The sequence below is a fragment of the Choloepus didactylus genome, chromosome 22 (genome assembly GCF_015220235.1).
Source record: "Choloepus didactylus isolate mChoDid1 chromosome 22, mChoDid1.pri, whole genome shotgun sequence".
Lineage (NCBI taxonomy): Eukaryota > Metazoa > Chordata > Mammalia > Pilosa > Megalonychidae > Choloepus > Choloepus didactylus.
The window spans coordinates 43,455,014-43,482,679 of NC_051328.1; the positions used below are offsets into that span (position 1 = coordinate 43,455,014).

At 65.4% G+C, this 27,666-nt stretch overlaps 2 protein-coding genes across 4 annotated transcripts in view; one reads left to right on the forward strand and one right to left on the reverse strand.

Annotated features, from left to right (window-relative positions):
* The first annotated feature begins 12 nt into the window (after window positions 1-12).
* On the forward strand, window positions 13-6,424 carry CTU2 (cytosolic thiouridylase subunit 2). 2 transcript variants are annotated; one of them, XM_037815765.1, is made up of 15 exons: window positions 15-160; window positions 738-812; window positions 1,273-1,351; window positions 1,618-1,677; window positions 2,933-2,993; window positions 3,582-3,691; window positions 3,842-4,110; window positions 4,229-4,364; window positions 4,479-4,610; window positions 4,959-5,050; window positions 5,150-5,250; window positions 5,374-5,503; window positions 5,610-5,676; window positions 5,934-5,992; window positions 6,119-6,424. In XM_037815765.1, exons 1-15 carry the CDS (start codon window positions 96-98, stop codon window positions 6,246-6,248), a joined length of 1,566 nt encoding a protein of 521 aa, XP_037671693.1. In that variant the 5' UTR covers window positions 15-95; the 3' UTR covers window positions 6,249-6,424. The 2 variants fall into 2 exon arrangements, with proteins under 2 accessions (XP_037671692.1, XP_037671693.1); XM_037815764.1 differs by having other exon boundaries at window positions 13-160; window positions 3,582-4,110.
* The window catches only part of PIEZO1 (piezo type mechanosensitive ion channel component 1), a 49,028-nt gene continuing 27,754 nt past the window's right edge, over window positions 6,393-27,666 (reverse strand). The window contains exons 6-51 of one of the 2 annotated variants that reach the window (XM_037815763.1): window positions 26,842-27,007; window positions 26,542-26,755; window positions 26,073-26,244; window positions 25,796-25,903; window positions 25,618-25,711; window positions 25,211-25,311; window positions 24,816-25,076; window positions 24,286-24,373; window positions 23,968-24,158; window positions 23,732-23,880; window positions 23,478-23,660; window positions 22,946-23,073; window positions 22,645-22,805; window positions 22,365-22,541; window positions 21,866-21,991; window positions 21,584-21,784; window positions 20,860-21,064; window positions 16,344-16,448; window positions 15,807-15,960; window positions 15,429-15,672; window positions 15,240-15,336; window positions 14,986-15,157; window positions 14,650-14,739; window positions 14,468-14,562; window positions 14,071-14,142; window positions 13,663-13,769; window positions 13,292-13,391; window positions 13,150-13,206; window positions 12,894-13,066; window positions 12,708-12,808; window positions 12,323-12,529; window positions 11,934-12,192; window positions 11,670-11,858; window positions 11,217-11,526; window positions 10,794-10,911; window positions 10,537-10,684; window positions 10,231-10,445; window positions 9,990-10,148; window positions 9,742-9,889; window positions 8,174-8,362; window positions 8,002-8,094; window positions 7,743-7,915; window positions 7,468-7,590; window positions 7,310-7,389; window positions 7,057-7,208; window positions 6,393-6,933 (exon numbers count right to left, since the gene is read on the reverse strand). In XM_037815763.1, coding sequence (XP_037671691.1) covers window positions 6,652-6,933; window positions 7,057-7,208; window positions 7,310-7,389; window positions 7,468-7,590; window positions 7,743-7,915; window positions 8,002-8,094; window positions 8,174-8,362; window positions 9,742-9,889; window positions 9,990-10,148; window positions 10,231-10,445; window positions 10,537-10,684; window positions 10,794-10,911; window positions 11,217-11,526; window positions 11,670-11,858; window positions 11,934-12,192; window positions 12,323-12,529; window positions 12,708-12,808; window positions 12,894-13,066; window positions 13,150-13,206; window positions 13,292-13,391; window positions 13,663-13,769; window positions 14,071-14,142; window positions 14,468-14,562; window positions 14,650-14,739; window positions 14,986-15,157; window positions 15,240-15,336; window positions 15,429-15,672; window positions 15,807-15,960; window positions 16,344-16,448; window positions 20,860-21,064; window positions 21,584-21,784; window positions 21,866-21,991; window positions 22,365-22,541; window positions 22,645-22,805; window positions 22,946-23,073; window positions 23,478-23,660; window positions 23,732-23,880; window positions 23,968-24,158; window positions 24,286-24,373; window positions 24,816-25,076; window positions 25,211-25,311; window positions 25,618-25,711; window positions 25,796-25,903; window positions 26,073-26,244; window positions 26,542-26,755; window positions 26,842-27,007 — 7,137 coding nt within the window. In that variant the 3' untranslated portion in view covers window positions 6,393-6,651. Of the gene's footprint in view, window positions 6,934-7,018; window positions 7,209-7,309; window positions 7,390-7,467; window positions 7,591-7,742; window positions 7,916-8,001; window positions 8,095-8,173; window positions 8,363-9,741; window positions 9,890-9,989; window positions 10,149-10,230; window positions 10,446-10,536; window positions 10,685-10,793; window positions 10,912-11,216; window positions 11,527-11,669; window positions 11,859-11,933; window positions 12,193-12,322; window positions 12,530-12,707; window positions 12,809-12,893; window positions 13,067-13,149; window positions 13,207-13,291; window positions 13,392-13,662; window positions 13,770-14,070; window positions 14,143-14,467; window positions 14,563-14,649; window positions 14,740-14,985; window positions 15,158-15,239; window positions 15,337-15,428; window positions 15,673-15,806; window positions 15,961-16,343; window positions 16,449-20,859; window positions 21,065-21,583; window positions 21,785-21,865; window positions 21,992-22,364; window positions 22,542-22,644; window positions 22,806-22,945; window positions 23,074-23,477; window positions 23,661-23,731; window positions 23,881-23,967; window positions 24,159-24,285; window positions 24,374-24,815; window positions 25,077-25,210; window positions 25,312-25,617; window positions 25,712-25,795; window positions 25,904-26,072; window positions 26,245-26,541; window positions 26,756-26,841; window positions 27,008-27,666 lie in introns of both variants that reach the window. The other variant, XM_037815762.1, reaches the window with a different exon arrangement.

The window sequence follows — 27,666 nt, forward strand, 5'->3', positions numbered from 1 at the left end:
CGTCACAGGCGCGCCCCTCGCCCGGCCCGGGACGGCGCCGCGGTGACGCCATCCGCACGCGCCCGCCGCCGCCAGCTGCGAGAGCCGGCACAGCCATGTGCCAGGTGGGCGAGGACTACCGGGAGCCCCCGGCCGAGGAGCCGCCGCCACCGCGGCCTGGGTAAGAGCCGGGCGCCCCCGGACGCCCGCGAGCCCGGCCCGGAGGGGGCCCGGTCGGCTCCAGGGTTTGCCGTCGCTTCGGGGCGCCGTGTTCTGGGAGGTCCTGGGATGCCTGGGGCCCAGTCTGAGCCCTCCGGCCCAGGCCCCGGTGGAGGCTGGAACGCGCCCCGCAGCACCGGGCAGTGGCTGCCAGCCGCTCGGAGAACACTCTCGCTCCCACCCGTCTCTTGCAGCCATGGGGCACCTCTGCTGGACACAAAGGTGTCCTTACTCAGAGAGGAAGTCGCTGTCCCTGTCGCTTCCACCCGTTTCTCTCCTCCAGGGCCACAGAGAACAAGTTCTGTGTCTCCTCTCCCTGTCAGTCTTGGGGAGATTGAGAGGTGGCCTTTATGTGCCAACTGTTTGAGACTAATCTTCCCAGCACTTGGTCATTCCTTAAATGCCATTTATAGCTCCCCGTGACCTCTCTCACACACGGGTGAGACTGACCCACCTGGGCTTAGAAACAGGACCCTGTCCCCGCCAAGCCCATTGTACTCTGTGTTCTTGTTCCTTCTCCTCCCGTTTGGTATTCAAAGCCGTGAGCAGAAGTGTGTGAAATGCAAGGAAGGCTTGCCGGTCCTGGTGATCCGGGCAGGAGATGCCTTCTGCAGGTGAGCACCTGGTGTGGGGGACACCCCGGCAAACAGCCCTGCTTGGCCTTCAGGACTGTCCCTGCTTCTGAGGTGTGGTCTTCTTAAAACGCATTTGGTTTCTTGACTTCGGTGTTTACTGTTACCCTGGTGACTCTGGTGTCTTAACAGAGGGGGGAAGGATTGCTTTCCTGCTCGGGTAACCGTCTCTCACAATCTAACCGTGGGTCAGGGACTAGGAGAGTGCCAGATGGTGCTTATGGGGGAGCCAGTGTCTAGACTGGAGTGAGGTGCAGGGGGGATGGGCAGAGCCCAGCTTCTAGTCTTCAGCAAACACCCTCGTCTTGCTTTCCAATGGAGGTTGTTAAGAGAAGGGAGGAGAACCCCAGCAGGTGCTGGGCAGGCTTTCCCGTTGCTTGGTGTGAATGTGGCAACGGGGCAGGGGCTGCAACCTGCCTGAGCCTTTGGGGTTGTGTTGCAGGGACTGTTTTAAGGCGTATTACGTTCACAAGTTCAGAGCCGTGCTGGGGAAGAACCGGCTCATCTTTCCAGGCGAGAAGGTAGAGCATGGGTTCCGGGGCTCTGATTCCTCTGCCTTGGGTGAGGGTCCAAGTGCCAGGCTGGGCAGTCCAGCCCCCAGGGCCCTGGCTCACAGTCTCTGCTGCCCCTCCTGCAGGGGGCCAGCCTATCCCAGGTGCCTCTCGCCAACTCCAAGCTGCTGCCATGCACCTGTGGCTCTGAGGGTGTCATTGTCCAAGAGGTGGGGGGTGGACAGGTTCATGCTGGAAATGTGGGTGCTCTCTGATGATGTTTTTTTCTCCCCCAGGTTCTTCTGGCTTGGTCTGGGGGCCCTTCGTCCAGTTCCATGGTCTGGCAGGTCCTGGAGGTGCATCTCCCACAGCCTTCTTTTCCGAGCCAGGCCTGTGGGCAGGGCTGAGCTCCAGCGGGATGGAAGGGGCCTCTCCTTTTTTGGCTGATGTTGAGGTGTTCTGTCAGGGCTGGAGAGCAGCCCACGCCCCAACTGGCCTGGAGGACCTTTTGGATGTGTATACTGGAGGGGCAAACCCAGCAGCTGTTCCAGAGTATTCTGCTGTGTCCCAGTTCAGCCCTCTGCGTGTTTGCTCTACCGTATAGAAACACAGTCACTTGGTTCTACAGGACGGCAGCTTGTGTTGTCCCTGAGGCCACAGGCTTCTTAGTGCCCTTGAGCCCCTGCAGGTCTCCCGAGTCCTGGGAGTGTGCCTGGGGTGTGGCGGCTAGATAAGTGCAGGTGCTTCAGCCCTGGCTGGGGTCAGGGAAGGCCTGGAGGAGCTGTATTTGGGGAGACCCACGAGTGTTTCCTGGGTTTTCCCAGAGGAGCAAAGGAGGCAGGGGTATAGGTGGGGGGAGTGGCATGAGAAAAGGCTGGGAGGCAGTGAGGAGAGGAGCAAGTCTGGGGGGCCAATTGGCATTCACCAGACTGGAGTGTGATGTGCCAGCTCGGGATGTCCTGGAGGCAACTGGGAATTCCCCTGGAGGCTTTGATGCAGGGTGTGGCATGCACAGCGGGTTGTGGTGTGGGGTGCCAGCTGAGGAAGCTGTGGCCATGAAGGGGTTCCATGCCAGGGAGTTCTGGGTGGTGGTGGTAGAGCAGGTGGCCAGGTGAGGGATGTTGGTCATGGTGATGAGGGCCTTCTGTGGGTCCCTGTGTGGTTTGCTTTTGTTTTTACCTCACAGCTCCCTTAGACCTGGTGGGAGGGGCGGGAGCTAGAGGCCCCCATTCCCCCAGGCGGCTTGCCCAGCTGCCGGGCCATGTCTTTACTGCTGCCAGCAGGTGACGCTGGGTTCTTATGCAGATGGTGCCTTCCAGAGGCAGGTGACAGGTGCATCTCTGGGATGGTTGGGGTGGGCGTGCACCGAGGCCTCGGGGGCTCCCTGGGAGCAGGCCAGCCTAGAGCAAGGTGCAGCTGGTGGCCCCACGGGTGTGTCCTGCCCCAGCAGCCTTGGGACAGTCACCGAAGGTCACGTCACGTCATTAAACCGCTCCTTTCGGGGAAGCATGAGGTCTGGTGGAGAGTGTTCTCTGGTGGCTCCTGGACGTGAGGTTTCGGATGCCGGCTGTTGGGCCTGGAGTTCAAGTCCCTCGTCACGTCTCCCTGCAGGGTCTGAGTCGAGAGTCCGCCAAAAGGCTACGCTTTGTGCCTGGGGTCGTCTATGTTGACGGTATGTGAGGCTGTTAATCCGTCCTGGTCTGCCTGCTGGGGGTGGGCTTGGGCAGACCCTCCTGGGGGGGCATTTCTCAGAAGGTGACAGAGTGGGTGTGTCCAGCCGTTCCCCAGGCCTCAGTGGGTCCCACAGAGCAGGGGCAGGAGTGCTGGCGGCCACGAGCAGGACTGAGTTCAGCACTGACCATGGAGAGGGCCTGGCAGGGTCTGGGGGTCAGTCTTTCTGCTTCCGGGACACTGGGACATCCCCAGAGACCCTGGGTGACAGGCTGGGTGATAGCAGAGCCAGACCGAGGAGGAGCCAGCATTCAAAATGGCCCATCCTGCACTCACAGCTGCCATTTGCTGCTGCAAGCAGGACTTTATCCTCCCTCCACCCCTGGTTCTTGCCTTGATGGGCGTCTCCCTCAGCCACGCTAAGGAAACCACTGCCATCTCTGAAGACATCGCCCAAGGGAAAGTGGATTCATGCCCCACGGCTTCAGAGTCACTGCTCCGCGTGGAGCTGGGCCCCACGGGCCTGCTTTGTGCCTGCTCCTGGGGAAAAGCTGTGGAACTGACTCTTCTTCCTGCCTGGGCTTTTCAGAGGGGGCCGCCTGCGGCCAGAGCCCAGAGGACAGAGCAAAGACCCTGGCCGAGATGACCTCAATCCTGCAGGCTGTGGGCTTTCCATGGCACACCGTCGCCTTGGAAGAGGTGGGCGGCTTGTCTGGGTATGAGGACCCTGCCCACTCCCCGCCCAGCAGGGAGTCCCTCTGGTGGCCTGAGGGTGCAGGGCAGGCTGGGGGCCGGGGGGCCCTGTGGCCTCTGATGCTGCATCCCGCTGGCTCTCCCCGTGCCCGGAAGGTGTTTGGCCTGCCCCCATCGGCGCTGCGCTGCTTCGCCCAGGAACTGGCTGGGGGTGAGGAAGCCTACAAGGCAGCCGTGGACACGTTCATCCAGCAGCAGCACGGGCTGGGGGCTGAGGGCGCCGGGCACAGCCCCTGCCCAGCGCTGGTGGAGGAGCAGCAGAGCCCGCCCAGGCCACCCCCGGCCGCCCAGACTGAGGCCCTGACCAGACTTTTTGACTCAGTGAAGACGCTGACGGCCAAGGAGGAGCTCCTGCAGGCCCTCCGGTGGGCATGCCTCTCCACCCAGGGTCCCCGGCCCCTCGCCGACCCCCACCCTGACTCCCTGTGCCCTGGGGTCCCTGGCTCTGCCCCCATGCAGGCCCCTGGGACACTCTCCCTGCAGGACCCACCTGATCCTGCATGTGGCCCGAGCCCACCACTACTCCAAGGTGCTGACGGGGGAGAGCTGCACGCGCCTGGCCATCAAGCTCATGATCAGCCTGGCCCTGGGGAGAGGGGCCTTCCTCGCCTGGGATACGGTGTGTGGGGAAGCCTGGCGGGGGGCTCTGAGCCCAGGAGCTGGCTGCCAGAAGCCGCTGAGCACGTGGGAAAGAGGCCCCAGCTCCCCTCACACCCCCTCCCGTGCCCCCCAGGGCTTCTCGGATGACCGGCACGGGGACGTGGTGGTCGCAAGGCCCATGCGGGACCACACCCTGAAGGAGGTCGCCTTCTACAACCACCTGTTTGCCGTCCCGTCCGTCTTCACGCCAGCCATCGACACCCAGGTGGATGTGGGCATGGGGAGGGGGCAGCACGCCAGCCCCTCGCTGTTGTGTGGGCACATGGGGTCAGAGAAACCCCCCACCGCGAGTGCCTGCGGCTCTACCCGCAGTGCCCCTGCCCCTGGGCTGCCACTGCCTCTGGGCCACTCTGGGCGTTGGAGGGACGGGCTGGGGCCCGTGATCAGGAAGGTGCTGGCCACCTGGGTGTCCGTGTCCCCGGGCAGATCTGGCCAGGCTCCCAGTTGGGGGGTGACCCTTCGTCGGGGCCTCCTGGCCATTCCCTCCAGCCCCAGCAAGGGCAGAGCCTAGGCCCCCCGGGTGGCTCCTGAGCACCCCTGTCCTGCGGCCCAGGCCCCCGACAGAGCCAGCATCCACCGGCTGATGGAGGCCTTCGTGCTCCGGCTGCAGGCCCAGTTCCCTTCCACAGTCAGCACTGTGTACAGGTGCGGGGCTGGTGGCGGGGGGGGGGGAGGCCAAGCCCACCGGCCAGGGCAGGTTCCCTGGCTGACGGTGCCTTCATGCCCGCCCCTGCCCGGCTGCAGGACGAGCGAGAAGCTGGCCAAGGCGCCCAGAGACAAGCAAGCCACAGACTCTGCCAGCCGCTGCCTCCTCTGCATGTGCACCTTGGACATTGACCACGCGGGTCGGTGCCCTCGGGCCCCCACGGGGGGAGGCAGGGGAGAGTTTGACACTGAATTCTGGGAGCCAGAGAGGGGTGTTGGGGTCCAGCAGTCCTCTTCCAGCTGTGCCCTGTCTCTGCTCACAGACAGTGCCACAGCCTTCGGGGCCCAGACCTCCATCTCGCTGGCTCAGGCCGAGGCTCCCGCGGCATCCTGCTGCTTCCCAGGGGCCGGCGGGGCCCAGAGCTGCTGTGGGGATGCCAGGCCCTGCGGGAGGTGAGCTGCTGCCTCCCCTCGTCCCCGGGCCCCTCCCCTGCGTCCTCAAGCCACACACCAGGGGTTCAGGAACCCAGGTGTGCAGGCCCCATGTTGTCACCCTCAGGGGGAGCCTCCGAGCCCACGTGGCCGAGCAGCTGTGCTATGGCTGCCGCGTGAACCTGAAGGACCTGGTGAGTGAAGGATGGCTGGGTGCTGGGCCGGCAGCCCTGCCTCATGGCGTCTGCACCCTGCCCCCCAAGTCTAGGGGCGAGGAAGGCAAGGACGCCGTGCTGGGGGCCCAGTCTCCACCCCGGGTGGTGGTGGGGCCGGGTCGGGCACTGGCTGTGGAGCCTGAGGTCCATCCCCGCCCCTCCTCTGAGGGGCCCCAGCTGGTGGGGGCTGGGCCTGCCGGCCGGGCACCCCACCTCATCCTGGCTCAACGTTGCAGCCCTCCGTGGACCCCCTCCCACCCTACATCCTGGCCGAGGCCCAGCTCCGCAGCCAGAGGTACCCAGCACCCCTCGGCTGGAGGGGAGCCCTTCTGGGCATGAGTCTGCTGTCCCCAGGCCTTGGACATATGGGGAAGGGCATGAGCGTGGGGACAGGGAGCCCACTGTGGCTTCTCCTCCTCAGGGCTTGGGTGCAGCAGGAGATCCAGGAGTGTCTGATCGAGGACAGTGAGGACGAAGTGGAGACAGGCAGAGCTGAGCCCAGGACGCAGCCCCCTGGACCCAGCAGGACAGAGCAGAGCAGCCCCGGCTGAGTGTCCTGCCTGCTGCCCTCCCCGAGCCCCAGACACAGTGGCCCCGTGGGGGCACCACCGCATGGGGAAGAGTGGGCCACGCCGAGCAGTAGGGCAGGGGTGAGGCCGGCTCCACTGAGGCTGTCCCCTAGCATCGCTGTTCCATTTGTATAAATAAAAATGACTTTACTTAGAAACCTCGACAGTACGTGTGGGGAGGGGAAGGCCAGCCCCTTTGGCCAGAGGCCCTGGCTCCGAGCCCCATGAGGACGGTGGGAGGGGCTGCCAGCGGGCCCCGGGCGTCGGGCGCTTCCTCCTCCAACAGCAGCAGCATCAGGGCTTGGGTGGGCCAGGCACGGGGGTCACGGCTGGCGCCCTGGACTCTGGTGTCCTGTCCCACGGCCTGCCCCGCGTGGCCGCCCCTTCATTCGCCGTGTACTGTGCCGTGGCGCGCTCCTACTCCTTCTCGCGTGTCCACTTGATCATGGTCTCGGGCGAGCGGTAGAGGAAGATGAGCTTGGCGTACAGCTCCTCCTCGAGCTCCAGCTCCCGCGTCTCGCGCACCAGGAAGATGTCCTGACAGAGCTTGAGGATGCGGTCCACGCACGGCAGCTCCTCGAACATGATGGAGTGCGAGATCTCGCTGAAGAAGCCACGCACGAACTTGCCAATGACCAGCACAATGGACACGTAGAGGCCCATGATCCTGCGGGGCAGGGCAGGGTGGGGCGAGTGCTGGGGCCGCCGCCTGCCCCCACCCGCCCCTACCTGCAGCCCCGAGGGGCACTCACCCGTAGCCGGCCAGGAAGCCGAGGCTGGGCGGGCTGACCTTGTCGCTGAAGACGACCATGGGCAGCAGGTGGCAGTCGGCCTGGCAGTTCTCCAGCTCAATGGCCCACCACTCGAGGAAGCCACCGGCCCCCGTGCCCACGCGCTCCCTCCGCAGCTGGATGCGCACGCCCAGGTAGTCGTTCTCCTCATCTGGGGCAGAGCCAGGTGATGGGCAGGCCGCGGGCCCCACCCACAGGCCACAGCCAGCCCCAGCGCCCCCCACCCAGCCTCAGCCCCCAGCCGGCACTCACTGGGCTGCAGCTGCTTCACGGGATTGGCTTCCGGCCCGTTGGGGGCCCGGATGTACTTGGGGAACAGGTTGGGGATGACCCTGTGGGGGGAAACCAGCAGCTCAGGCCTGGCCCCAGCATGCCGCCCCCTCCCCGGCCCTCCCGCAGCTCCCACTCACACCGACTGGTTCGAGGTGCCCTCAAGCAGGTTGGCCAGTTGCCGCCGCGTGGTGCTGCCAGGGGCCAGGCCCAGGGTGTGCTTCTCGTTGGTGTACTCCATGGTGCCGCCCTTGGCCAGGTCCCTACAGGCAGGGGTGCGGGTGACCCACGAGCGACCAGCCCACAGGTCCACCCCTGGCCTATAGGGGCTCCCTGCAGTCTGCAAGGCCCTCAACCTGCAGGCCCTGCCCCGGCCTATAGGGCTCCCCGCCCCGCCGACCCGCAGGGCCCCCACCTCTGAAAGTTCCAGGTGAAGCGCAGCGTGATGTCGGCCGTGCCGTTGGCCAGCTCCCGCTTCATCTGCGCACGGCTCGGCGGGCTGATGCGCCATAGCACCCCGGAGCTGCCCTCGATCTGGGCCGTGACGATGTCCTCAGGGCTGTACTGGCTGATGAACTGCATGGCCAGCTGGCACAGGGCAGAGGTGGCCCTCAGTGGGCCTGCCCGGACCCTGCTCCCACCCCTGCCCTGGCAGACCCCGTCTGGGCACACACCGGGTGGGGGTCGAACTCCTTGGCCAGCTCCTCGTAGGCCTGGGCCGTGAAGGGCACGATGGACGGCTGCTGGGCGCTCATGGTGAACAGGGGCTGGCGAGCAGGCGGAGGGTGACACGGTGCCAGCAAGGGCCCCTCCCGCACAGAGCCCCCCAGGAGCCCCCGCACCCACCTCGTAGCCGCCCAGCTTGAGGGTGACGGTGACGTCGATGGGCTGGTTGACCACGCCCACCACAGAGCGCACCAGCGACATGAAGAGCAGCGGGAACCAGATGACGGCCACAAGCAGCAGCAGGATGAGCCCGCCCATCCCGTACTTGACGATCTTCTTCTTCTTCTGCCCCTTGGGCTGGGGGTATTTCTGGAGCGGTGGGGCACAGGGGTCAGCAGCTGCCCGGCCCCCTGCACCTCCCCATCCACCCCCACGTGGCTCCCGAGTCACAGCTTGGCCTAATGTCAACACTCCTGCAAAGCCACGGTGACCACGGCGACCACAGCAGGGCTGGGGTCAGGACAAAGAGCCGCTGGTGGCCAGAGACCACCCTTGGGTTTACGACCAGTTATCTCCACAGGGGCGAGGACAGCTCTAGGGGGGAAAGAACAGTCTGTGACACGTGGTGCTGGGGCAGCTGGACAGCCACGTGCAGGAGAAGGAAGTTGGAGACCTTTACGCCAAAATGGATCAAAAACCTAAAAAAGCCAAAATCACAAAAGTCTTAAAACAACAGAAAGATGAACGACACAACTGACAGGTGGACCAAAGACTTGAACAGACATTTCTCCAAAGAAGAGAAACAAGCACCCAATAAGCACATGAAGAGATGCTCAACTTCATTAGTCACCAGGGACATGCAGATGAAAACCACCCAAGATGCCACTTCACACACACCAGGGCAGCCAGAATCAAAAAGACAAGCACCAGCGCAGTTGCCAGAGGAACCCTCATTTGCTGGTGAGAAGGAGTGGCCGCTTGCTTTAGAGAACAGTTTGGCAGCTCCTCAAAAAGCTAGACACGGAGTCACCACGTGACTCAGCATCTCCCCTCCTGGGCACATCCCTGAGAGACGAAAACACGTCCGCACACAAACCGCTGTCCACCAGTTCATGGCGGCGTTATTCATGAAAACCAAAACAAGGAGATGACCAAGGGCCCCTCAACTGATGAAGGGACGAACAAAACACAGCCTGTCCGCACCCTGGAATGCCGCCTGGCCGTACAAAGGCGTGGGATTCGGGCCCCACTGCGGCAGGTGGGTCTTGAGAACGTCATGCCGAGTGAGCGCGGCCGGCCACAGAAGTCATATGTTGGGTGCCCCCAGTTATGTCAAACGCCCCGAGAAGACAGATCCACAGAGACAGTAGATTTGTGGTTTTCTGGGGCTGAGAGGCTTGGGCAGGGGGTTGGTGCTGGCTAAGGGGCACAAGGTTTCTTTTTAGGGTGACGATATATACTGAGATTGTGGTAAAGGTTGTGTGACTCTGAGTACACTGCCAGCCTCTGCACTGTATCCGTTACATCCCCCTGGGGCTGCCTCAGGCTGCCGTACCCTGGGAGCCCGTCAGAGCTGCCTGCAGCCCCCGCCTCAGAGCCTGGCTGAGACGCCTCCTCCGAGAAGCCCTTCCAGCTGCCAGCAGGGTGTGTGGAAGGATCTTCCCTCAAGCTGCCGCCGGGGGCTGACAGGGGAAGGGCTGGCAGGGAGGGCCAGGGCTCCCCCACAGCCGCCCCCTGGGCCCAGGCACCTTCTCTGTCTCCCGGCTGCACTTGATGATGAAGATGTTGGCGTAGATGTCCTCCACACACATCCAGTTGGACAGGGACAGCGTGGTGTCCGTCCACACCCAGTCCATCACGGCTCGCAGCTCAACCAGGAACGGAACCAGCCGGAACCTGCCCAAGGCCAGGGGGCCCTCGTCAGGCCCCAGGGGGAGGGTTGGGGGAGGGTCGGGGGCCCTGGGGGTGCCCCTGAAAAGGTGGCTGGGCCACTCACCCCTGAAAGAGGAAGAGGTTGAGGTGGTTGTACTTCTTGGTGAGGAAGTTGCCCAGGATGCGGGTGGGGTAGCCACAGCGGATCTGGTAGGCGGACAGCGCGAAGTAGATGCACTTGACGAAGTACCACAGCTGGGCCACCGCGTTCTGGCTGAACATTCTGGGGCAGGATGGCCAGGCCGGGATTAGGGCCTGGGCGCCCTCGAAGCGGGGCGGGGACCCCCGGCTGCCCCCGGGCCCACCTCTCGGTGACGGCGGGCAGGATGAAGAACATCCAGAAGTGGATGGCGAGCACCAGGACCACCTGGAAGGCCAGCTTGCCCAGCACCGTCTTGCGCAGGTAGAGGGCCCGGTCCACCACCATGGTGCCGAACTGCACGAGCAGCATCACCAGGAAGGCCTCGGGCACCTGGTCGTCCGACAGCGAGGACGTGATGTCTGTGGCCGCTGAGTGCTTCTGTGGGCGGGAGAGCCGGGTCACTCGCGGGGCCAGCCCTGGTGCCCCATAGGATGGGGTGGGACTGGGTGGGGGTCCCTGGCTCACCCACCCCAAAGGCCCAGAAGCCAAAGATGATGATGATGAAGTCGACCACGTCGGCCAGGAACATGAGGGCGTAGACGTCAGTGGCCGCACGGTATTTGGTGTGCAGGATGTTGTAGAAGAAACGCTGCACGGGGCGGGATATGCCCTGGGCCCTGTGGGCAGATGGCACAGGTAGACTGAGCCCGTGGCCAGCCCCGGAGCCTCCCGCCTCGCCACGCCACCCCTACCGCCCCAGGGTGATCCCAGGCACAGGTCACTCACAGGGACAAGCAGAAGCTCTGGAGCCAGAGTCCAGCTGCCCTCACTCTTTCCCAGGAGCGGCTCGGCCTCTTCTCCACCCCTGCAGCCGCTGCCGTCTCCTCCTCCCCATCCTCGGCTTCTGCGAGAGAAGCTGCAGCTGACAAAGGCCCTGGGGCTGCCTGGGCTCACTCCCAACCACCCTGAGAGGGGCAGGCACCCCATTCTACAGGCGAGGAGACTGCATGGGGGAGCTCTCCGGTGCCCTCGAGAGGGCCAGGCACGTGGCCTCCACAGCGGGGCTGTTCTCTGCTCAGCAGCCCCAGAGGCCAGCAGCCAGTGCCACACTTCCCGACGGCCCCCGTTGTGAAACGGGCCATCCTGCTCGCCCTTCCCCACGGGAATGTGGCTAGGAAGCAGACGGCTCTGCAGCCAGGGCTCCCGTACCGATGGCTGCTGGCCCTTTGGGCCCTGGGCTCGCTCTCCTCCTCCTCCTGAGGTGGAGACTGAGGCGTCTTATGCCATGGGCCTCGCGCTCCACATGGGGCTCTGGGGGCTCGTCCCTGGGCCCGTCGCTAGCTTCGACCTGGATGTCCTCAGTGGGGGCCTCGAACAGCCCTGGGTCCTCCTGGGGGCCCTGGCCTGCCTCGGGCTGGGGTCCCAGCAGGGCCTCCGCAGCGTCCTCAGCCCCCTTCTCCTGGCCTCGCTCGAGCTCCGGGTCGAGTGGGTCCTCGTCGTGGTCCCAGAGGCCGTAGCACTGCCGGGAGGAGACGGGCAGGGAGCCGTGAGGGTGGCCGGCTGCGGCCACCCAGGGCCACCTGCCCTGCCTCGGGTCCCAGTGAGGGACCCTGAGGGCAGCACCCCAGCATGAGGCCTCGCCTCCCAGCGCGAGGCGCTCACCAGCAGCTGGGAGCGGTGGAAGAAGAGGGTCATGAGCTGCAGCAGGTCGTACTTGACGTAGCCGTCAGTCTTCTCCAGGCCCAGGATGCGCGGCGGGAAGTAGGGCTTGTTCTCGTAGCGCCGCAGCACTGTGTAGCTGTTCCAGGGGAAGAAGCCAAACTGGAAGAGGTACTTGGTGACCACCATGACCTGTGGGCGGCGGAGGGGAGCCTCAGCACGGCCAGACCAGGCGCCCGCCCACCCCGGCCCGCCGGCCGCGCCCACCTCGGTGAAGACGATGGCCGTCATCCAGAAGCGCTTGCTGGGCCGTGGGGTCGACAGCATGGCCCACAGGAAGACGAGCACGGGCAGCACGAGGGAGGCGGCCGAGGCAGTCACCATGTGGTTGAGGATGATGACGAAGTAGCAGAGCAGCTCCGAGTGCACGGCCACGCACTGGTACACGGCCCGCAGCAGCCGCAGGGCCCGGCCCTGCCCCGCCGCAAACTGCTCGGCCTCCTCCAGCTCGGGGATGCGCAGGCGCCTGTGGGGACCGGGCCGGGCTGGGGTGCGGGTGCCGGCAGCCAGCGTGGGCCCCCCACCCGGGGTGACAGCCCGGCCCACACATGCCTGGGCTGGGTTCCGCCGGGGCCCGCCCGGGGCCCGCCCCGCACCTGTCCAGCAGCAGCTCGCTGGCTGTGCGCGTCCGGGTGCGTGCGCTGGCCGGGAGCTCCTGGGAGCCGTGCAGGGAGGCCCCTGCCTCGGGGCTGCTGGTCTTGGTGAGGGCCTCTGTGCTGTGGCTGTGGGTGCTGTAGCCCGTGGTCAGGGGGCTACCAGGGCCGTTGGTGGTGCTGCTTGGTGGCTCCTCAGCCCCGAGCCCACTGGAGGGGAGGGTCCCGTCAGAGCGGGCTCGGGGGCAGGGACGGCGGAGGGAGGGGACAGTGCTGGCCGGGAAGGCAGCTGGCACATGAGGCTAGATGGCCCAGGGCCTCCGGGGCCAGCCCCTTCCCTGGGCCCAGGGTGGGTGGGGTGGGAGGCGGGCCCCTTGCCCCCACCTGCCTTGACGCAGTGCTCGGCACGTCCTGGCCCTCGGGCAGCAGGGTGGCCTCTGTGTCACCCACATACAGCTGGTCCAGTACATCCCGGCTCACCTCTCCACACTGCGGGCACAGAGACCAGGTCACTGCACCACTGGAGCCTGGGGCCGGGGCCCACAGCACCCCGCAGGGTCCACCCTGTGGTCACCCTGAGGAGCTCCTGGGTGAGCAGGTAGCGCTCGGCGCGCAGCACGTCGCTCAGGGTTCTGTGGTGCCGCGTGAAGGCGCACAACCAGCGCGTCAGTCCGTCCACCAGCGCCTGGCCCAGCACCCCCAGGAACCGCAGTGAGCTCAGCACCCGCTGCATCACGTGGCCACGGCCTGCGGGGCGGGAAGGGGTGCTGCCTGAGGGGGTGCAGGCAGAAGGGCCCACCTCCAGCCCCTCGGCTCCCAGGTCCACCCACCTGCCACCTCGTGCTCTGGGTCCTCCTCTGGCTCCGCCTCCTGACCTGGGCCACCTCCTGGATGTGGGACACGACATGAGCAGGCTGGTCAGGGCTCCGCTGCCCCTGCAGCTACCCTGGGGTGGCAGGAGGCCTGACTCACCTGCGGGCGGCAGCCCGGCCTGCTCCTGGCTCTGCACCTGTTCACGCTGCCGCTGCCTCAGCACAGTCTGGGCGTTGGTGACCCACGCCTGGTACGCCATCTGGGTGGGGTCTCCACGTCAGGCCTGGGCCCCCACGCTCCCCCCAGGACCGGCGGCTCTAAAGGGACAGCTGGAGCAAGCAGACCCCGCCCCCAGGAGGACCCGTCCCCTGCCCCTTGCCTCACGGATGCCCGGCTGGACATCCCAGTGGGCTCGGGTGGCTTCCTGGACAGGTGGCAGCTGGGCTGCGCGTGCCCACTCAGCCTGTGGGCGTCCCTCCACCCCGGCTGCCCAGCCCAGGACACCGACGGACGGGCTGCTGCCAGCTCACCTGGAAAGCGCTCTGTGCCGCAGCCTCGGTGTCCTCCGGCTGTGCCTCCTCCTCCTCCTCCTCCTCGCTGTCCGAGTCGAACAGGAAGTAGTCCCCTGAGTGGATCACTGCGGGAGGGGGCCGCGCTGAGGACAGGCCCTGACCCGAGCACCTGCCCGGCTTGGGCGTCCTCCTCTCCCCCGAGGGCCAAGCGGTGGCTGGGGCGGTCACATGCAAGGTTCTGGGCGGGCAGTGGGGGGTAGCACATGCCAGCTGAGAACACCACGTGAGCGAGAGCCGGGGGTCGGCAGAGGGGGCGGGAGGCCAGATGAGATGGAGGCAAGGGACTGGCCAGTGTGGAAGGGCCCACAGCTGCCGCCTGTGGTACAGGGATGGGCAGGTGAGGACAAGGCGGGCTGTGGGCAGTACCTGTGGCATGGTCCAGCCAGGGCCGCCACCACTGCCTCCGTGGCGGGGAGGTGTCCCCTGGGCTGCCGGGTCCTGTGGGGGCAGGGCAGGCAGGCCTGAGGCCGCAGTGAGGCGGGGGCAGGGTGGGGCCCAGGAGACCAGGTGACCCAGGCTTGGGGAATCGGGGCGGCTGCGTGCCAAGACAGACAAACACACAGGCCCTGTGGCGATGGAGGGGCCCTGGCGGGGTGGGGGACAGTGCCCATGAGCAGGAGTGGTCAGGGTGGCTGCATGGCAGAGGTGGGCAGGCTGGAGCCCGGTGGGTGTCCCATGTGCAGGCATGGACGTGACCGGGCACGAGGAGCCCTCCCAGGCCCCGGGCTTGGGGCTTGTCCAGTGTGGGCTCCACAGCCCTCACCTGGCTCCTGGCCAGGGCTCCCGGGGTCATCCAGGCAGCTGTGGCCTGCCCGGCCCTGCCGGTGCTTCTCCTGCTTGGCTCGGATGCGCTCCATCCTGGGGGCAGAGGCGGCAGGGGGACCTCTGAGCTGGGCCGGGCGCTCCCACCGGCCGCCCCAGGTCCGAGGGCCCAGGAGCACCTACTGTCTCTTGAGCTGGGCCAGGGACTTCTCCTCTGCCTGGCGGTGGGAGTCAATGCTCTTGAGGATGGCCGCGTTGTGGAGGGCAAAGCCCCTGCGGAGGGCAGGCGGGTGAGAGCCGGGGGCTTCACACTGGCTGCCCAGCCCCCTGGCCTGGGTGCAGCCTGGTGCCTGCAGAGAAGGCCTGCCCGCCTCTCCCTGCGGGGAGGCCCGTCCCACCGTGGGCCCAGCTGCCCCTTTCCCGAGCCCCCACAGGAAGCTCCCACTGTTCCCCGGGCTGCTGCTTCCCAAGGCGTCGTGGCAGGAGGGTCCCTGGGGGTGGGACCGGGCAGGGCCGCACCTGGAGGCCTGTAGGGCTGTGGCCCGGAGGTCAGCCCTGACGTGCAGGAAGTAGTAGCTGAGGAAGACGCGGCGCTGCAGCAGCAGGAAGAAGAAGCAGACGCTGTCCCAGATGATGCCGGCCTCCTCCACGGGCAGCAGGCAGTCCTGGTCCCTCGTCCTCATCTCCTGGGCTGCGCGTGACGCCGGCGTGGTCAACGCCCGTGGCCGCACCCCCCACACCGCGCCCGCCCGCCCGCCCCGGCCCGCGCTCACGGTTGTAGTAGCCCTTGACGGTGCACACGAGGCTGAAGAGCTGGATGACCCAGCAGAAGCTGCTCTGCATTTGCTCCACGAAGACGCAGGACAGGAGCTGGGGGCAGGGGGAGGGCGTGGGGAGGGTCAGCGCGGGGGCAGGTGGGGGGCGGGGTGGGGGGCAGGTGGGGGCGGGGGGCAGCGGCCCACCGAGAGCATGTTCTTGGAGATGATGACGGTGACATTGTAGAGGATGAGGCAGTCCCACAGCAGGAGGCGGGCGTGCGTGTCCTTCCGCAGGAGGCTGGTGCCGAAGAGCAGCAGGTAGAAGCAGGCCAGCAGGTAGCCCAGGCCGAAGACGCTGATGCGCGTGGCGCCCGTGATGAACACCACGACCAGCACCAGCCAGAAGAGGTAGCGGAAGACGGCCACCTTGAGCATGTCGAGGTAGGACCTGCCGTGGGGGCCGGGTGAGCCATGTCCGGAAGGCCCCTGGTGCCCGCTGCGTCCGAGGGCAGGGAGGGGCACGCCGCACGGGGCTCTGCCTCAGGGGCCGCGGCTGCCCGGACCCCCACGCGCCCGGCCCACCTGCAGTGGATGAAGTTGGGCACGGGGTTGGGCTCCCCGCGCAGCGGCTCCAGGTGGTCAGTGTTGGCGCCGGCTGCGCGCTGCCACTCCTCGGTGCGCTCGGCCGAGAACACCTGCCACTGCTGGGAGGCTCCAAGCAGCAGAAGGAAGTCACCTGCGGGGACGCAGGGGTCAGGGGCCAGTGAAGAGACGCCCGGCCGTGCCGTGGGAGGGGGTGGGGGGGCACACGCTGCTGCAGAAGCAACACAAGTGCATCGGCCCAGGCCAGGGCTGGCCTCGTCTGTGCACGGGGCTGTGCGTGTCAGTGCCCACACCCATGTGTCTGTGTGCGTGTGCACGTCCTGGTCGTGTGGACCATGCACGCAGTGAATCTGCCCCTGGACATGCCTACACGAAGGGGGGGCCTGCCCAAGACGGGGACCCCACCCAGCTTGGCAAGCGCAGGTCTGCAGGCGCCCTGAGCCCTCCCCGGGCCCCCTGCTGGCCGCTGCGTCCGGGGCTTCGTGGCCTGGCCGTGGGGTGGGCGGGGGCACTCACTGATGAGGTTGGTGGAGTTGGGGGCCCTGAAGAAGTCAGGCAGGTACAGCCACTTGATGAGCGCAGAGTTCATGGGGACGGCCTGGCTCCAGCGCCAAGGGTAGTCTGTGGGCAGAGGGGGCGCATCGGAGAAGGGCCAGGCCATGCGGGGCCCAGACTCCGTCCCATCCGCAGAGTGAGCAGTGGCCTCGGGGGGCTGCAGTCCTTCACCGACAACCCCACCTGGCGAGGGGCTTGAACGCTTGGGGGCCCACCGCTGCAGGGACCCGTGGGCCAGGGCTGGGAAGCCACCGGCACGCCTCAGAGGAAGCCAGGGCATCAGCTGCAGTTTTACCATGATTCCCTGGGCTGCTGGGTGGACAGTGGTCTGGGAGGCCCAAAAGTCACGGGGGCCTTTCGCTTCCACCCAGGGGGCACAAGAGTAGGAAGGACACCACTCACTCCCTCGCAACAAGAAAAAGCTCTGGAATCTATAAAATCCTAACTTGAGTTGAACCCATCAGCCTGACAGGACAACCCACCAGCCTGAAATCTAATGGAAGACGGACACTTCTAAGGACAGACAGGCCACAAGCCAGGCCCCACGTGGCAGAGCACAGGAAGGACAGGCCACGGAGCAAAACGGGAGCAATGGAAGGAGCTAATACATAAAACCACCAGACATCACGGCCCAGCATTTGAAAGTCAGTCTGTGTGGTTCACATCAGCAGAGCAAAGAGGAAACATCAGGTGACCCTCGTGTGGACGCAGGAGGCAGCCCACAAGTCCAGCCCCTGTTCCCAAATGCTCTCGGCAGTTGAGCCCTGGAAGGGAACTCCTCAGCCTGATGAAAGGGCCGCTCCATGAGCCTCCGTGCCCAGTGGCAAGACTCGACACTTTACTCCCGAGACCGCAGACCAGGCAAGGCTGCCCGTGCCCATCGGTCTCCTTCAGCAGAGCGGAGGCCCAGCCGGCACAGGAAGGTGAGGGAAGGAGCTAGAAGAGCCAAGACCATTTTGAAAAAGAACGAAGTGGGAGAACTCGCACTGCCTGTGTCTAGACCAAGCATAAAGTCACCGAATCAAGACAGTGTCACAGAAAGGAGGCACAGTGGATTAGTGGGACAGAAGGAGAGCCACGCATGGCCACGTGTATCCCAAACGAGGTACAGAGGGAATCCAAAGAGAAAGGAGACTCTTCAGTGCGGATAGCTGAACATCTGTAGGCAAAAAAAATAAAAATAAAAAAAGAACTTCAGCCTATACCTCCCACAAAACACAGAAATTAACTCAAAATGATCATAAACTTATACATAAACCTATAAAACTTCTAGAAGAACACACAGAAGAAAATCTGTAATTTAGGCAAAGTTTTCCGAGATACAATACCAAAAGCACAATCTATAAAAGAAAAAGTTGATAGAGTAGACTACGTAGGAATTATAAACTTCTGCTCTGCAAAAGAGACTGTTAAGACAATGAAAAAACAAGCTACAAACTAGGAGGAAATATCTGCAAAACACGTATCCGATAAAGGACCTGAATTCAGAAGACGTAAAGGACCCTGAAGACTGCTGGTGGGGACAGAAATGTCTTCAGCCACTGTGGAAAATAGTTTGGCCTTTTCTTAAAAACAAGGCCTCCACCTCCACGTGACCCCGCAGTGGCACTGCCGGGCGTTTAACCCGGAGAAACAAGGACTTAGGGTCACGCAGAAACCTGCACAGCAGTGTTCAGGGCAGCTTCATCTAGAGCAGCTCCAAACCAGAGACAAACCAGACGCCCTTCAACCGGAGCAGGGTCAGAGGGCCGCATCCGAGGCAGGGAGTCCCACTCGCAAGGAAAAGGACCCCAACTGCTGATGTCCGTGACAAAAGGCACGACTCTTGGGTGCACTTTGCCAAGTGAAAGAAGCCAGACCCAAGGCGACATTTCTCACGATTGCTCTTCCATGACATTCTGGAAAAGGCAGAACCATGAGGACAGAGGATGCCAGGGGTGGGGCAGCATACGGGAAGTTTGGGGGCGAGGGGAGGCTTGTGTGAGGAATGCCACGGTGGAGTTACTATGGACCCTGCGTCTGTCAAAACCCACACAACTCGACACCACAGGGAGTGGGTTTCACCGTGTAGAAAACAAAACAAACAGCTGGGAGAAAGGCAGAGCGTGCCAGACACCCTAACAGGACACAAATGTAGGGCCCAGCCTCCCGGATGGGGTGAGGAGGAAGAAAGGCACGGACGAAGGACCTTTGGAGGGTGGTGCTTTGCCTGGAGATGGCAGGAACGGAGCCCGTCTACTCGTGTTTCCGGGCACCGTCAGCTGAGAGGGCCTCGGAGCGGTGACACCGGGGCACCGAGCCCGCCCCAGCAGTGGTAGCCATCACCCTCCTCCGACAAAAGGAGCTGGAGCTCCTGGAGCAGTGGCTGACGCCAGGGCCTGAGAGGGCCTCGGAGCGGTGACACCGGGGCACCGAGCCCGCCCCAGCAGTGGTAGCCATCACCCTCCTCCGACAAAAGGAGCTGGAGCTCCTGGAGCAGTGGCTGACGCCAGGGCCAGGCCAGGGCAAGCATCTCCTGGGATCAGAAAGTAAAGGGGTACGTGGAAAAAGACAGGGAATGTCGAAAGGGCACAGCCGCCACCTCCAACCAACTCCCAGTGGCCGAAGCAGGAACTATTTGGGCCACAAAGTAACTGGAGTCCAACCCCAAAGAAAAATAAACACCTCTGGGCCCACTCTAATATAAACAAACAACTGAACAAATAAATGGGTGTGTGTGTGTGTGTGTAAAATTATTCCTTATAGGAGAACTCCAAGTCATAAATAGAAGAGAAATAAGGGAAATAAAAAATCAAATTAATAATGGCTGCAAGTGAGATCCACTGATGGATGCTAAAATTAGTGGGTCACAGTCTGAAGAGAAAGTTTACTTGCAGTGTAAAAGTATCTCCTCCAACACTGATACTTATTACTCACACAGAAGAAACCTCAGCAGACGCCCCTTTAACCAAGCGGTGACGGCACCAGGAACAAGGCACCGGCAAAGGAGCCACATCCTGTTCTCACCCAAAACCCACAACCTCAGTGAGAGAAACACAGCAGACAATCCCGGATGGGGGACGGTCCTCGAAGTGACGGACTGGAGCTCCTCCAGAGCATCAGGGACACAAGAGGTGAGGAAGGGCTGACAGGCCGTCCCGGGCCGGAGGAGGCGGAGGGAAGCAAGGCTCAGGGCACTGCAGGCCCCGGACGGGATCCTGGGGTGGGAAAAGGGGGGTGGCAGGAATCCGGGGAAATTCCAGCGAAGCCCGTAACTCAGCTAAAAGTAACAGGATGCACTAACAGTCACGCCCTAGCTCTCATTGCACCAGGGTTCTGGAAGATGCCAACATTAGGGGGAACTGGGCAAGGGTGTTTATTTGGAAACGGCTATTTTTGCAACTCGTCTGAAGTCTACATAAAAAGTTAAAAAGCAAAACGAGGAGGAAACAAACCACAGACCCGGCCAGCAACATGGGTGGATCTCGAGAGCACTGTGCTGTGTGACAGACACGGACCCAGGGCAGCATCCCCAGGAGTCCATTTACATGACGTCCGGGGGCAGGCGACACTGGACAGGGGCAGATGGGTGCTCCAGTGGCCACAGTTGGGGCAGGAGGGAGGCCAGGGGCCGGGATGGTTCTCCAGCCCCCCGTGGCCGTGGCGGGCACGTGACTCCGTGTGAGTCAGAGCTCACGGAGCACTGCACCAGGAAGGCTGTGTTTTCCTCGGTACGTCACGCCCCAACAAGCCTGGCTGATCACCAGCCGACGGGGACATTCCAAAAGTACCAGCTCGCAGGGCTCCCATGGACCAACCAGAACAATTTCAAAGTGAAAGTGAACGACGGAATGAGCCATTTAGAAAAGAAAAAGTCCACAAATCCACAAGGACGCTAAAAAAGTCTGAAAGGGGGGAGGTGAGAAACAAGAAAGGGGAGCTCTGCTTTAGACGCGTACCCGCTCATAAAAGTAACAGGACCAGCGAGCTCGGGAACCTCCCGTTCACAGCCCACGGCGAGGCCGGCGCAGCCTGTGGACGCCTGAGCGCGGGAGCGGCCGGGTCACGCCTCCCCAGCCACGGGACGAGCCCCGAAACGCCCCCGGCAACACCCAGACCCAAAGTCCTGCAGAACCGCCGGCCGGGGCTCTCCATGGCACTGTGGACATGAAAGAGGCTGGCGGCACACGGCCACTGGGTCCTGCAGCGACAGACGTCGAGCTCCAGGAAGGGGCTCATCCCACGGCCAGCACGTGGGCCCGCGGAGTGGCTGTGGGCTGTGGCCGGGAGAGGCCTGCTCCCCTCACACGCCAGCCGGGGCGATGGGTGCTCTGGGCTGTTCTCACCACTCCTTTTCTGATGGTTTCAAGTTCTTCAAAATAGGGAGTTGGGCACAAAAGGAAAAAAGCAGTGGTGCAAGGTGGTGGGCGAGCAGCCGGGAGGCCCTCCCAGGAGGTGCTGCTGGGTGCAGGGTGGGTGGGAGTCCCGCCAGGCTCACCGATGCACAGGGCAGGGGGGATGCCCAGGCACAGCAGGTACTGGTAGAGCAGGAAGAGGACCAGGAAGAGGCAGTAGTTGGGCCAGAGGCGGGCGATGGCCGTGCGGCGCCGCCGGGTGAGGATGGCCACGAGCCAGCAGCCGTGCAGGATGACCATGAAGTTCATGCGCTGCCCGATCACGTTCACCGCCAGCAGGAAGCAGACCTGGGGGTGGGAGGGGCGCGGGCGAGGTGAGTCTTCAGCTCAGGGGTCCCCAAGATGCAGTAGCGCCAGGGGAGCAGTGAGGGAGCAGCTAGACGACCCCTGTCACGGCAGAGGGGATGCCGGGTCTTGGGCCCCAAGCCCCAGCCGCAGCCTCGGTCCCGCTTGTGTCACACGCACCCGCCGTGGCCGCCTGGCTGTCCCTACCTCGCGGTGGAGGCCCCTGTGCAAGCTCAGAGCTGACCCAGCCCAGGGGCTCAGCCCCAGGCCCCGCCTGCCGCCTCCTGGTGGCAGTGCACCAGGGTGTGGGCCAGCAGACTGTCAGGACAGGGCCAGCGGGGGTCCCACAGTCCTTCTAGGGGTGCCCTTCAAGGCCCTTCACTGGGCCTGCCCCTCCACACCAGAGGCAGGGCCTCTGGCTCGCACTGGAGGCAGAGAATGCACAGGGGACACTTGACAGGGGCCAGCGCAGCCCCCAGGGGCTGAGCCTGCCGCAGGGAGGGGCTTGACCTCTAACCTCACCTCCAGCCCAAACTTGTAGAAGAAGAAGTTGACGAAGTACTTGAGGCAGCTCAACAGGTTGCGGTCAAGGAGCTGGCGGGTGCCGGTGGCGCAGACGGCCTGGGCGGGCAGTGGGGCCAGCTGGCTCCAGCGGCGGTAGTGCTCTTGGCGCCGGTACACGATGGCCTCGAACACCAGCAGCAGCAGGACCTGCAGGTGGTTCTGGGGCGCGAGCCGGGGCTGTCAGAGGGTGACCACCCCGCCCTGCCCACCCCCCACCTGCTGCCACGGCCCCTCACTCACCCGGATGTAGCCCAGGTTCGGGAAGCCCTTCCGCACCCCAAACCAGTTGGCGGGGTCCACGGGCCCCTGGTAGAGCAGGGACTGGCTGATCTCTGTCCCCTGCAGGTTGGTGCTGTTGGGGAAGGGCTGACAGACAGGAGGACACATCAGCCCCCGGCCTGGGACCCAGGCCTGCCCCTATCCCAGGGCCACAGCTCCGGGCCAGGCTCAGCGGCCACCAGCCAGGGACATGGGGGGGCTGGCATGTGACCCTCCCTAAAGGAGGCAGGGCACTCGGGGAAGGGGGAGGCCACAGGCAGGGGCCATGTGTGTCAGAGGTCAGAGCAGCCGGACGCCGCCAACCCGGGTGGTCCCAGGGATGCCCTCGTGGGGGTGGGGGTGCCTCTTGTCCTTCACAGGCCGTGTCAGAGATACCTCCTCCAGGGAGCCCCCACCTCCCGGCCAATCCAAGCAGCAGAAGGCCGCGGGGTGCAGGAGCTCGGGGCGCCCGGCCCGGTACCTTGGTGCAGTTGCTGGAGTACTCCTGGGGGTTGACGACTTTGAGCTGGTACAGCATCTTGCACACGATGATGACACAGGTCCAGACGGTGCAGAGGCTCGAGGCCATGGGCCGGAAGCGGGGGTAGGGCAGCGCGAAGGCCCACAGCGCCACCAGCAGGAAGTTCATGGCCGACACCTGGAGAGGAAGCGCAGTGCTGGCCGGGGGCAGGCGAGGAGGCCACCCAGCCGCCTCTGGGGCCCCGCAGCGACCCCGTTCCCGACGAGCTGTGCCGCCTCACCTCCTCCAGGGCCACCCAGACGGTGTAGAGAGCCACCAGCTTGAGGACGTGCAGCTCCAGCAGGCGCCGCACGAAGACCTGCACGCGCGTGAGGACGTCCGAGAAGCTGGCCGCCAGGTCCAGCAGCCGCTCGGCCACCAGGCCCCACTTGCTGGCCGAGGCTGTGGGGAGCGAGTGGGAGTGAGGGGACCCGGGGCCACCCTCCAACCTCCCGTCCACTGCCGAGCTCCAGCTTCTGGGGAGGGGGCCCTGGGCCAGGAAGGGCTGGGGGACGCGGGCCCGGTGGGCCTGGCCCACTCACCTTCGGGGCCCTGCTCGGCCTGGTGGGGGCCCGCTGTGGCGCTCAGCTGCGAGGGCCCGGGGGCGTCCTCTGGCTCCAGCTCCGGCTCCTGCTGTAGCAGCAGGGAGGCCTCGCTCGCCGCGTCCTGCCTGGGACAGGGCCACACCTGTCGCCCCCGCCCCACACCTGCCCCCACCGTGTCCCCTGGGAGGGCCCTGGACGCCCTATGGCGATGTAACCGTCGGCAGCATCGGAGACCCCGCCCGGCTCTGGCACTGGGCAGCTGGCCAACCTCCTGCCCCTGACCCCCGTGTGCCTCCCATCCTGTGGAGCCCCCAAAACAGCCAACACCTCAGGCTCCTGGGTACCGCCGGGCAGGGACCACGGCCTTGTTGCTGCAGGACCGTACCCCAACCCCACTGCCGCCTGCCCTGCCTTCTGGGGCCCATTTTGGGGGCCAGGACACAGAGGTCAAGACTCCAGGCACCCCCATGAGGGGAGACCCAAGGCAGCCGCACTCCCCCGGAGACGGAGAAGGGGGTGAGGGGCGCACCGGTGGGCACAGCCCGGGGGGCGGGCACGGGGCATGGGCGTGAGCTCGGGGTTGGTGAGCCGCATGAAGGGCCGGTGGAAGTAGTGCAGCTGCAGGATGCAGGCGAGCAGGAAGAAGCCGGGCACCAGGATGCTGGAGAAGAGCTCGGACACGCTGAACTGCTCCAGGCCCAGGTCGCCCAGCCTGCCGGACACGGGGGTCAGGGCCTCGCGGGGACACGGCCGCCCACTCACCCACCCACGGCAGCCACTCACTGCTCGTCGGTGAGGCCTGTCAGGTTGCGCCAGTAGGCGGGAAAGTCCTGGAACTGGAAGGTGTAGACGGCCACGAGCACCAGCATGGTGTAGCCCACCACCAGCCACCAGAAGGCCTTGAGCAGCTTCCGCCACAGGCTGTAGTAGACCTGCGGCAGGGACGCAGCTCCAGCACCCGGACCGCCGCCCACCCGTGGGACCCCCACCCAGCCCGCCCTCCTCGGGGCCCCCGGCACCTGGAAGAGGGTCAGGCACAGCAGGAAGAGGAACATGTAGACGATCTTGTAGACGACGAGGCGGCCAGCAAAGCTGACCACGATGAACATGCCGGCGCACACGTAGATCCAGTACTTGGGGTATACGCCGGTGACCAGCTGCCCCAGGCTCCGGAACAGGGCCTGCGCCTGCGTCTGCGCCTGCGCGGGCTCTGCGGCGGCGGGAGAAGGGGCGTGGATTCCGGGCCCGCCACGCCCACTCCGCGCGCCACGCCCCCGCCACGCCCACTCTGCGCACCCCGCCCCCATCCGCCCCATCACCCGCCCGGGCGACCTCACCCAGCGCAGCCGGGGGCCTCGCCCGCCTCAGCAGCTTCTCCTTCACGAACTGGCGCAGCAGGAGCCAGAAGGTCAGGGTGTACAGCAGCTGGAACGGGCGGTCACTGAGGGCGGCCCCGGGGGACAGCCAAGGCTGGGGTAACCCCCACAGGCGCCCCCATCCCTGCAGGTGCCAGCCCCCCTGCCCCAGGCCCGTCTACGGGCACAAACACACCTGTGCTTTCTCACACACAGGCCCCCGACAGGTTTACACGTTCGCTCACGCAAGTCCACACACACATACACAGCTGCGTCACGTTTGCACACATGGATCACGGACATAGGTCTGCATGTGCCCACCCACCATGCAGCCTCCTAGGTTACCCTTGTCACGTGTGCAAGGTCATGCAGATGCCCACAGACCAGACACGGTAGCCCAGCACGGCCCCCCGGCCCACACGTGTCTCGCCCACCATGCACAGCAGCATGCAATCGCCCAGTCATTCACTCAACAAACACAGGTCAAAGGCTGATGGCTCGAGCCTGCTCACCATGGCACCCAGGTCCAGGCAGGGGTAGTGGGTGTGCTCCAGCCCCAGCTGGCGCAGGCTGACGGGGCCCAGGGAGGCAGGCAGCTCGGGACTCAGCTCCATGGCCCAGACGTAGCGCAGGATGCACAGCACCAGCCCGTAGAGCAGGATGAAGGGCGAGCAGAGCATGGCGAGCTGGCGGCGGCTGCGCGCGGCCCAGATGACGCAGGCCCAGAGCAGCAGCACGAACGTCAGCCAGCTGTGGTAGGTGATGCTCCAGACCTGGCCGGCGGGCGGGTCAGTGCGGCCGGGGCGCAGGGAGGGCCCGGCCGGCTCTGCTCCTCACCCCCACCCCGGGGACGCTCTTGCCCATGGCTGGATCCCACCCGGAGGGGCTGTGGGCGGCAGCGGCTCACCATCATGGCGGTGAGGGCGCACACGTAGCTCTGGTCCATGACGTAGCGGCCAAGGCCGTGCAGGGGAGACGCTGCCCTAGGCTCAGCCGGCCGGTGCTGCCCTGCAGGGGAGGCCGGGGATCACGCGGGGGCTGAGCACCAGGCCCAGCAGGGGCCTGCAACGTGGGTGCCCAACTTGCTGTGTGGCCCCAGGCACACCCCTGGCCTTCTCTGGGCCTCCAGAAGGACTGAATGGACACAGTAGGCCGTGTCACCCTTGGCTTTGTGCATGTGGTCCGTCCCAGGGCGTGGCTCCCTGAGGCCCCAGCTCAGGCCCCGTGGGAGGTGGGGAGCTGGCCGCGCGTCCACGGAGTGCTGGGACGGAGGGGGCCTGGGAGGGACGGCGCACAGGGCCCACCCCCACTCACGGGGGCGCTGCTGGTTGGGGCTTTGGCTGGTCAGGTCGTGCACGATGCAGTTTTCTGCCTCTGTTCCGGGCCCCGTGGGCACGGACACCCTGTGCTGGAGAAGACCCGTGACGGGGAGCTGAGCCAGGGGCCAGTGGGCTCTGGCCCACCCACCCACCTGCTCAGCCTGGCTCCTCACCTGGGCCTCCTCCCCGTTCACGGCAACTCTGGCCCAGCTCTGGGGCTGCTGGTCCAGCTCGGTCAGCTCCACGGCCTGCTCCTCGTCCTCACCGGCCGGCCCCTTCCCCTGGGGAGACCCAGGCTGTGAGTTCAGCCCCCAGGAGACCTGCCACCAGCTGCCAGCTGCCTGCACAGGCCCCCGAGAGCTGGGTGGTGGAAGTGGGGGTCGCCAGCTCTCTGAGGCCTGGGGCAGCCCCTGCGGGCAGAGCTGTCCCTCAGGACCCCGCGGAGCTCACCTGGCCCGGGAGGCAGTGCCTGTGCACCTTGAGCAGGGAGGTGACCGTGTAGTACAGGAGCAGGATGACGCCAGGACTCACGTAGACCGGCCAGTCGTGCCCAGCGTTGAGGGCCAGTGCGTGGGGGCGGGAGCAGTTGGTGGGGCCCACAAAGTCCTTGAGGCCAAAGACCCTGACGACGGAGCTGGACGTCACCAACCAGCACCCAGACCGAGGCAGGCGTGGGGGGAGCACAGTGGGGGGAGTACAGGGTGCAGGGGGTGCAGTGCGGGGTGCGGGGTGTGGTGGGGGAGCATGGGTGCTGGGGGGCATGGGGTGCAGTGGGGGGAGCACAGTGGGGGGAATGCAGCGCATAGGGGGGCAACACAGGGCATGAGGTGGAGCACGGTGGGGGAGCAAGGGGTGTGGTGGGGAGCACGGGAGGCGCAGGGTGCAGTGGGGGGAGCACGGGCGCCCGCCCAGGCCTCACCGGGCCCAGATGCTGGAGGGCGGGAACAAGTCCTGCACGAAGGGTGCCTGGTAGCAGTAGAGGCAGACGAGGTGCCCGGCGCCAAAGCAGCCCACCGCGACGCAGAGCGCGCCGAAGCCCACGGGGCCGCCGGGGAGGTGGCAGGCCCACCAGGTGCAGACACCCAGGAAGCCCAGCAGGTAGACGCCGGAGACGGCGGACGGGTGCGCGATGCCTGTGGGTGGCAGGCATGGGTCACGGCCGGGGCCGCAGCTGCCTGCCACGGTGGGCCCGAGGGTTCCCTGCCCGGCCCGTGCATACCTGCCAGCGCAAGCAGCACCACGGCCAGCGTGCGGCCAGCGGCCACCAGCAGCCAGTGGGCTTTGACCCGGAACCGGGCAGCCAGCTGTGACCTCCGCGTGGGGGCCGGCTCAGAGATACCCTGCAGCCCTGCTTGGCGGTCGGCGTCTGTGCCCCTCTCGTCATCCTGCCAAGGCCACAGGGGCAGAGGTCAGGCCCACGAGGACTGACCGCAGGCTCTTCCGGAACACCCTGAGCACCCCAATCTTATCTCCCCATCTGGACCCTGAGGCCTCTGGGGGTGGGGCAGCCCCGGGATTTCCACATCTGTCCCCAGAGCACCTGCCACGGGGCAGGGGGCTCTTCAGAGAAGAAAGCAGGAAGGAGAGGACACCCGCCAGCCCCCACGGCCTGCCCAGCGTGGCACAGCTTGGGGAGCGCCCCGTACTTGCTGTCTGCAGACCCCACGGTGGGAACAAAGAGTTTCTTTGTGAGGGAAGAAGCTGGGGTTCAAGAGGGTGCACGACTTGTCCCCGGTCCCGCATGGGGCAGGGCAGAGCCCACCCTCCCCCACAGACCACAGGCCCCTGGGGGCAGGGGACGGGCCCTGGGACGCAGCCCTGCCTGGGGGCCGAGGGGCCGCTCCTGCCCTCGCCCATCTCTGGAGGGAGGGCAGCTCTGCTGCCAGGCTGGAATGACCCTGCCCACGCCCGGCCTTGTCAGCGGGAGGGGAAGCACCCAGCGGGCCCCGCTTTCCCTGGCCACCTAGAACTTTTCCAAACTGGAGCTGTTTCCCAGACACCGGGGAAAATCAGGGTGTGGTGGAAAGAACACGGGCTGTGGCGT